This window comes from Borostomias antarcticus (assembly GCF_949987555.1).
Source record: "Borostomias antarcticus genome assembly, chromosome: 2".
NCBI lineage: Eukaryota > Metazoa > Chordata > Actinopteri > Stomiiformes > Stomiidae > Borostomias > Borostomias antarcticus.
The window spans coordinates 2,780,884-2,790,883 of record NC_140235.1 but is presented as its reverse complement, the minus strand read 5'-3'; the positions used below and the strand labels follow the sequence as shown (position 1 = coordinate 2,790,883).

General features: G+C 47.4%; 1 protein-coding gene across 1 annotated transcript in view; it reads right to left on the bottom strand.

Annotated features, from left to right (window-relative positions):
• Positions 1 to 10,000, bottom strand: part of LOC311329316 (protein FAM13A-like) — a gene marked incomplete at its 5' end in the record, with an annotated part of 18,727 nt that overhangs the window by 5,041 nt on the left and 3,686 nt on the right. The window contains 3 exons of the mRNA XM_084461379.1: positions 1,355 to 1,406; positions 7,647 to 7,756; positions 9,241 to 9,427. Coding sequence (XP_084317505.1) covers positions 1,355 to 1,406; positions 7,647 to 7,756; positions 9,241 to 9,427 — 349 coding nt within the window. The remainder of the gene's footprint in view (positions 1 to 1,354; positions 1,407 to 7,646; positions 7,757 to 9,240; positions 9,428 to 10,000) is intronic.

Genomic DNA, 10,000 nt, shown 5'->3' with positions numbered 1-10,000 from the left:
GACCCGACCGTACGTCTGGATGCTGCCCCCCCCCCCCCCCCCCCCCCCCTGGGGGTAGAGCGGGCGGAGAAGATGGGCACAGAGAGGTCCACCGGGTTACGAGACCACCAGTGTGGGCCGTCGGGAGGGAGACGTGAGGAAGTCTGTCACGTACGGTACGTAGAGTAACTGGCGGCTCGGTTAAGCTCTGCCCCCCCGCCACCCCCCCCCCCCCCCACAGGTCTCTTCAGGTCTGGATGCTCCTGACTATCCTGGAATGATATCCCCGTGAGTCGGCGCTCCCCAATTCCTCAGAATTACAGGCGGCGGCGCTGCTCCCTGACTCGCTGGCGTCCGCGTGTCGGTGCGTGCGTCGCCGTCTGGCTCGGAGTCGGGATCGTTCCCGTGACGCCTCCTCCGCTTCCCCGGCACTGTCTGGCGCTCCCGGCGCTGCGCTCACACTCGTGGCGGCGACACGAGGCGTTTCCGTGGCAACATTGTCGGGTGGGGGCTCTAGCGTTCGAATTGTTCCGAGAGCTGCCGGGGGGGCGGACGGGCGGGCTGGGGCTTTGCGTGTTCTGTTCCTCGCGTGTGTGTGTGTGTGTGTGTGTGTGTGCGTGTGTGTGTGTGTGCGTGTGTGTGCAGCCGTGGGGGACTGCGGGAAGTTTCGTAAGCCGCGTTGTGATGAAACGGCGGTTTTGTGTGTGCATTCAGTCGGCTGACCTCGCGGCCCGCGACGGCTATTAGCCCCGCCTCTCCCTCACTGTTCATTCAGGAAAATAAACGCTGCGTGCGTTAGAGAGAGGTGGCATAGAGGGAGAGACACACACTCTCTCGCTTTCTCTCACACACACACCCAAAGGGAGGAAGGCTGTGTAAGTACAGTACAGTACCACGATCAACATAAACACTCATACAGTAGAATGTGGGGCGGCTGTAGCTCAGTTGGTAGAGCGGGTCGTTCAATGATCGAAGGGTCAGTGGTTCGAATCCCAGCTCCGACTGTCCACATGTCGAAGTGTCCTTGAGCAAGATACCTAACCCCAAATTGCTCCCAATGAGCAGGTTAGCACCTTGCATGGCATCTACCGCCATTGGTGTGTGAATGTGTGTGAATGGGTGAATGAGAGGCCATTGTAAAGCGCTTTGATTGCCGCTAAGGTGGAAAAGCGCTATATAAGTGCAGTCCATTTACCATTTACCATTTAGAAAACGTGTCTTGATTTTCTCCCCACAGATATTAATAAGCTGTGACAGTGGCTACATTCTCCCAGGAGTGGACCGTGTTCATAGGTTTGTGTGTAAAAGAAAAACATAGAGGGAGGGAAGTAGAGAAAGAGAGAGACTATACTCACGTCATCATGACACAAGTCACCACTATAATCAACATGTCTGTCAAAGTCATCTGCTTCTCCTCCTTCCAGACCCTAAGGACAGCGGACACACACAATTAGAGTCAAACACCCTCACATACACCCAACTACTACTGACACACCCACCCACGCTTGCACCCACAGACCAACTCACCCACCAATCCCCCCCACCCACACCCACACAGTACCATGGACTTGTACATTACATCTGCTAATATCCAACTTCTAATGTTCATTTCAAAACATATCAACCCATATTGAGGGTCATCATTTATGTGAATGACCCACCGGAGTGTAACTATTGACTCATCTAGCTGATAGATCTCTTCTGAAATCAATCACTCAAAAACCTACAGACCAACCGATATTGTTAATGTAAAGAGTAAATAGAACTGGACCAACAATCCATCCCTGGGGGACTCCCCTCGTCACATTCAAATGATCTGTGAGTACATATTGAGAGTCAGTAAGTAAGTAAGTAAGTAAGTAAGTAGGTAAGGGCTGGGCTGGCTGGGCTGACTAAGTAAGTAAGTAAGTAAGTAAGTAAGTAACATTGTAACACATTGAGATCTGTCTGTTAAATAGTTTTCAAAAGAGTATTCTGCAGTCTGGGGTCCAGGCCAATAGATCCTTTGAATGAGCAGTGTGTGATCAACAATTCAGTAAAGAGGTTCTCCACAATGGCTCTTTATATCCATATCATTGATCACATAATTTAAGGGAGGCAACAGCAATGGTGCTATGACCTGATCTAACCTGACTGATGAACACTGGAAAAACAATTGGCAGTTTAAAAGGATCTTAGCTGATCATTAATCAGGGTTACTAGAGGACAGTTTAGCCAGACAAGAAGGTTTGGAGATACAGTAGGGCGGTAGTTATTCAGGTCTGACAGCAAGTAACCAGGGGGGTATATCTCTCCTTCCAAACTTTTTGGATGATTCCTCAGACCAGCTAAAAGTAGGCGTCAATAAACCAGTACCTGACAAGACGATGATATCAGATGATATACACACCTTAGTATTTCGGTTAAATTACCTTCTCAGGGTCTGTGAGCTTCACTCCACCCCCCATATGTAGATGTGTGGGTCTGAATGGGGGGAAAAAAAAAAGCTTTTAAAAACATGCTTCTTTGTATTTAGACCTTCAGGACAGAAATCAGTGAAGCTAGTTTGGCGCTCATCAAGCTCGCCATCCACACGAGCGCCCATAGGCCCGAGTTCTCTGGACTGGAATCATAGCCCAGCCCGTGTCTGAAGGCTCTGTCTGTTCTAGCGACCTACTTCTGCGGCACGGAACAGAGCAGACAGCAGCTGGTTCAGACAACAGGAGCCAGAGTGGAGGACTAATGTATCTGTGGCTCAGTGGTAGAGCGGGTCGTCCGATGATCGTAGGGTCGGCGGTTCGAATCCCGGCTCCTCCTGTCCATATGTCGAAGTGTCCTTGGGCAAGACACTGAACCCCAGTGAGCAGGCTAGCACCTTGCATGGCAGCTGCCACCATTGGTGTGTGTACGTATGTGTGAATGGGTGAATGAGAGGCCAATGTCACTTTGGATAAAAGCGCTATATAAGTGCAGACCAAACTAGATACCAGACCATACCAGATGATACCATACCAGACCAGATACCACAGGGGCACCCAGAGGCAAAGAGCTGGAACCATCATCTCCTCTCCCTCGTGAGAGAACACACACACACACACGTAACTAGGCCTACATGCACACACAACCCCCCCCCCCCCCAAACCTCCACACACGCATACACGCGGCCTGTGGCTAGTGCTGATGGTTTAGATCGTGATGTTATCTGGTTTCCCTTGGCAGCACAGCGCATTCTCACACAGCTTTAACTGGGCCGGAGGAGATCTCTGAAACATGATAACCTTGATGACAGCACCCATCCCCTCTGAAAATAAACAACATGAGAACACACCTCTGTCTGAGTGACAAGGAGAGGGGGGGGGGAGAGAGAGAGAGAGAGAGAGATAGAGAGAGAGAGAGATAGACAGAGAGAGAGAGAGAAAGAGAGAGAGAGGGATAGACAGAGAGAGAGAGAGAAAGAGAGAGAGAGAGGGATAGACAGAGAGAGAGAGAGACATAGAGAGAGAGAGAAAGAGAGAGAGAGAGACAGAGAGAGAGAGAAAGAGAGAGAGAGAGACAGAGAGAGAGGGAGAGAGAGATAGAGAGAGAGAAAGAGGGAGATAGACAGAGAGAGAGATAGACAGAGAGAGAGAGAAAGAGAGAGAGACAGAGAGAGAGGGAGAGAGAGAGAGATAGAGAGAGAGAAAGAGAGAGATAGACAGAGAGAGGGATAGACAGAGAGAGAGAGAGGGATAGACAGAGAGAGAGAGAAAGAAAGAGGGAGAGAGATAGACAGAGGGAGAAAGAGAGAGAGAGAGGGATAGACAGAGAGAGAGAGATAGACCGAGAGAGAGAGAGAGAGAGAGAGAGAGACAGAGAGAGAGAGATGGGGAGAGAGAGAGAGAGGGATAGACAGAGAGAGAGAGATAGACAGAGAGAGAGAAAGATAGACAGAGAGAGAGAGATGGGGAGAGAGAGAGAGAGAGGCGAGGGTTAAAGGCTATAGCTGTTTTTTCTCTCGTTCCATTACACAAAGCCAGAGGCTTTCTAAACTATTTCGAATGCATTAATATCACACAAGCGCATGCACACACACACTTACACACACACACACACACACTGACACACACGTACACAAACACACAGACCTGTGTGATCTATAGAGCGTAATGACTCAATTCTTCTTTTTTCCCCAACAATGCAAAACTGCAGTGTCAAAAGCCTTTCTCCTTTCCTGTGAGGGTCAAAGGTGACAGATTAACAGCTGTGTGTTTTCCAGAGGTCCATGTCCTGCTCTCACCCACTGTATGATGTCAGAGAGCCGGTTAATGTTTAGCGGTATCACATTTCTAGACAACCTTGGAGAGAGATGTCTGTCCAGGTATTTATGGAGCATTTCCTGTACAATGTAAAGGGGGGGGGGGGGGTAATCAACTAATAACACGCACATGTTTTACAGGCTGTCACTGGCCAGAAGATCACATTTCAGACCAAACATCGTAAACCACATGTTGATAACACCCATATATGCTGAGCTGTTTACTATACACACACACACACACACACTCACACACACACACACACACACACATGCTCTATATTTCAAAACACATGTCCACTGCCATGACAACAATGTATTATTAGATACAGCCTACAGAGACTAGGATGAAACAGCTAGAAGACATAGATTTTTTTTACATTTAATTAAATTTTATTATATAAGTTCTAAAATGTCTTTTTATATTATATCTTTTACCAGGCTTTAACATCTAGCCCAGGGACTGCAGCTGAAAATGATCAACCCTGCTAATGCTGGCATATTTACAGTTTTATGCTTATGCTTATCATGCTTCATGTATATCACTGTGGATTGGTATGCACTGTCCCTGCTCAAATAAACTCAATAAAGCAAAAGTAAAGACAAATAAAAAGACAAATAAAAAGACAAATCCAGCTGGACAAGCGCCGCTACAAACAGAAGACAGAGGCCAGCCTGGCGCCCGGGGACCCCAGAGAGACCAGCCAGGGAACCCCAGAGAGACCAGCCAGGGGATTAACACCATGACTGAGTAAACCTGCCCGTGTCCTGGCATGGACTGGAGATGGAAACCTGCTTAACACCTTTCTCTGTCGCGTTGAGAGTGGCAACAGTACAGAGGGTGTCACTATGATGCCCCCCCCAAACACACACACACACACACACACACATACACATACACACACAACTTACTTTACCATCAAGGTATCAAGTCTTCCACCTTTTTAGAAGCTGTAACCCACCGGAAAACTCAGGCCTTGACAATATTTGTGGAACTTTTTTAAAGCACCGTGCTGAACAGCTGGCACCAGTGTTAACTGACATTCTTAGGTCCTCTTTTAATCTTCACAAAGTCCCTAACCTATGGAAAACATCACATCTTTAGCACAGGACAATTGTGCCTGTGCTAAAGATCCCAAGACCCATAAGGCCCAACGGTTTTCGACCAATATCACTGACATTGCTGGTCCTGAAGTGCTTTGAGGGCCTAGTGAAGAAGCACACTGTATTACAAACTCAGCACCTCATGGATCCCTTGCAATTCACCTACCAGGCCTCTAGGGGGTGGAAGATGCAACGCTGACTCTTCTGCACCTATTGCTGACTCACCAAAGACACATGCTAAGATCCTATTTGTGGACTTTTCATCGGCTTTTCACACTATTCAACCCAGTATTCTAGCAGATATGTTGGCTACTGAATTCTCACTTGAAGCTGGCTTGATTTTATTGACTGCTGATTTTCTTAGCTTCTTAGCAGGTCAGAGTAGGTATGTCACTCTCTGATAAAATGAGAACTTGCGCAGACTCCCCCCAAGGTTGTGCTTTATCATCTTTATTATTCATCTTATACACCAACTCATGCACTAGCACTTTCCCCAATGGGCACTTTATTAAGTAAGCAGATGATACTGCCGTGATAAGCGTCTTATCTGACGAGGAGCATGGACCAGTCCTTGACTATTTCCTCAACTGGTGTGAGAAGTCAAATATGCTCTTAAACACCTCTAACACTAATGCCGAGCTCACACTATATGATTTTAAAAATCCTAACTGATTTCTAAATTGGGTTGTATCACGCACATGCTGTAGGAAAATCTTAGCAGATGCTCTTCTCTGGAATCTCAAGCACGCACACGCGACAAGATTCAAAAATAACGGCTCATCACACCCTACAGGATGTTATCAGGCCCGAGGGAGCAACAAACCACTGGTCTCGCCGTCTCGCTTAGAAAGTAGTGACGTAATAATCTTAAATATCGAACATGTTTGATATTCTCAGGGCCGCCCCATGAGTCTGCGAGCCGATCAGGAGGTTTAAGATTGGATCTGTAAACCCGTCACATTACAAGATAATCTGGGCCGAACATCAACGCTCCAGACCAGATTTCTCCTCCGATTGTCGGGAAGGGGTGAATCGGGGATAAATCAGCCCAAAAATCCTGTAGTGTGAGCTCAGCTTAATGTCTATTGATTTTAGAAATATACGATACAATCTGTGACAGATTACAAGTACCTTGCCATTGTGCTCGACCACAATCTGAAATCAGATTTGTGGGCCGACCTCATTAGCACTGAGACACAAGAACGAATGTACTTTTTGTAGAAATTACTACAGTATCTTTTATTGTCCACAACAAAATGTTCTACAGTGGCTTTAGTGAAGGTGTCTTAAACTTCTGTATCATCTGCTGGCTCGGCAACGCCACTGAGGCACAGAAAGAATCTGTAAGGAAAACTCTTAACAACGGCCAGTAAATTGTTTCAACCTTCCAGATATGGAATGCATTTATAGAGATACAGTACAACGATGAATAAGGCAAACATGTGGGTGACCAGAGTGCCCCTTTTGAACTGCTGCCATCGGGTCGGCCATATTGCCTCTATTTAAAACAAATAGAAGTTCTCATTTGTCCCACAGGCAATTATCTTTTTAACTGGGTAACATACTACACCTATACCCCCATGCACTTGACCACTCCTCGGTCCATTGAATGCCCAGCTGGCCTGGGCGGGAGCTGCCCCCGTCCTATTCATGGTTTCCTTTGAATACGACCGCGTCACCAGCTAAATGTTAAAAAAAAAATCAAAACAAATTCCAAATTTCCAACACTTCCTGAAAGCTGAGAAACTGCGCTTTCTAGTATTGTAGGGAAAATCCAATTAATATTCGGAATGTTGTCACTGTAAAAGGGTTAAAAGGGTTAATATGTGAACTGAGTTTCTGTGTATCTGAGTCCGTGTGATCGTATGCGTTTGTAATGTTATGCCCTGTGGAGCTTATGGGGCAAACCATTGTCCCCACGGGGGCCATAAAGACTTACCTATTGTTACACACTGTAAATCCACTTCACTTCCACTTCACAACTACAGTATGTATTGTCAACAAGGCACTATATTTAGTTACACCAGTCATCTTCAGAGACACGCTGAACACCGTAAGGCTAGCAAAAACTCAACTAGACCAACTAGGATGTGAGTGAACTAGACTACCTGCTGATCCACCTTTATTCTGCCCACTGTTCATTTGCCACCACTCCATCGCTCTTTCACAAACAAAAAGAACACTTCAAACTGACTCCAAAATGATTTAGTGTTCATTCTGCATTATATAATGTATCCACGTTCATCGTGTATCCAGTGTCACTGGATCAGAACTCAGTCAGGTTCTGTACCTGTTCAGGCCGGCGGGGGTCCACGTTTGACCGGTGCTACTGGTGTCTGTGGTCCTGGTGCTGCGGCCTCCCTCACCGCTGACCTCTGACCCCGCGGGGCTGGGAGGAGCCTGGAGGGATGACACCACACAGTAGCTCGTTAGCTCCATGGACACGGAGCTAAGTTTCCTTGGGTCCTTGTGAAGTCATGATAATGCACACATCCCCCAACGAATACACACACATCCCCCAACAAATACACACACATCCCCCAACGAATACACACACACTCCCCAACAAATACACACACATCCCCCAATGAATACACACACATCCCCCAATGAATACACACACATCCCCCAGCGAATACACACACATCCCCCAACAAATACACACACATCCCCCAACGAATACACACATCCCCCAACGAATACACACACATCCCCCAACGAATACACACACATCCCCCAACAAATACACACACATCCCCCAACAAATACACACACATCCTCCAACGAATACACACACATCCCCCAACGAATACACACACATCCCCCAACGAATACACACACATCCCCCAACGAATACACACACATCCCCCAACGAATACACACACATCCCCCAACGAATACACACACATCCCCCAACCAATACACACACATCCCCCAACGAATACACACACATCCCCCAACTAATACACACACATCCCCCAACGAATACACACACATCCCCCAACGAATACACACACATCCCCCCACGAATACACACACATCCCCCAACGAATACACACACATCCCCCAACGAATACACACACATCCCCCAACGAATACACACACATCCCCCAACGAATACACACACATCCCCCCACGAATACACACACATCCCCCAACAAATACCCACACATCCCCCAACAAATACACACACATCCCCCAACGAATACACACACATCCCCCAACGAATACACACACATCCCCCAACTAATACACACACATCCCCCAACGAATACACACACATCCCCCAACGAATACACACACATCCCCAACGAATACACACACATCCCCCAACGAATACACACACATCCCCCAACGAATACACACACATCCCCCAACTAATACACACACATCCCCCAACGAATACACACACATCCCCCAACTAATACACACACATCCCCCAACGAATACACACACATCCCCCAACGAATACACACACATCCCCAACAAATACACACATCCCCCAACGAATACACACACATCCCCCAACGAATACACACACATCCCCCGACTTAGGGAACATGTATCATTGGATTCCCTGAACATAATGGGCACGGACATTTTAATAGTAGGTCAGACCAAAAAACGTTTTTACATAGGAAAATCCGCATTGTATGAGGAGAACACCCTCTGGTCAATGTTCCTCTCAGTCAGACGCACAGTCAGCACACTACCAAGCTATTACTATAAAACCACACTAAACGCTTTTATAGGTAGGAAGTAGAGACATATCCTCTCTAGGCTACAAGGTACAAGTTCGCGTAGGAAAGCGGTCAAGGTCAAGGTCAAGGTCAACTTTATTTCTATAGCACATTTAAAAATCAACCAAAGTCCACCTGTCTCACCTGTAGATTGGACAGGGCGGAGAGAGGCGGGGGAGGGGGCGACGGGGTGGGGTCCCGGGTGGCGGGGTGGCGGGGTCGCGGGGGGTCCGCGGGAGGGGGGAACAGGAGGGCGTGGTGTCTCAGCAGGTGTAGCAACAGGGCGTTACACAAACCCTGCTCCTCCAGCATCCCGGGGCCGGTGGGGACGCTGGGGACAGCGGAGAGGGGACAGTCAGGTGACCTTAATGTACGACAAAATGACAATAACACACGCTTCTTCTGACGGCGCCGTGGAACAGATGGATGGTAAAAAGATGGCCTAGTTGATGGAAACGATGACTCACGCTGGAATTCAGAGCTGTTCTGTTCAGTGCCCTAAAAACAACAGTGAGGAAAAAGCTCTTGCGCTCGCTGCTTCCCCCTAGTGGAACTCTATGTGTAGTGCAGGTTGCCAATTTAATTCCTCTTCACGTTGCCTCTTTATAATGATATTTTGAGTGATCCATTTTGTGAGACATCCTCCATGGTGTTGTATCAGGGACATGTAATAATGATCACTTAAAATATCATCAGTAAGGGGCATTATGACGAGAAATGCAAGATGAGATAATTGAGTTGTAAAGATCATATTTTATGGTAGCACATACATTTACTGAACTAATCTATTGACTCGGTCTGGGTGACCTTTAGTGACCTTTCCATCCTAAATTCCAGAGATATGATTAGCTCTCCGGACGTACACAAAAGGAGACGAGCGGAACGTATTCATGTTTCCCAGGAA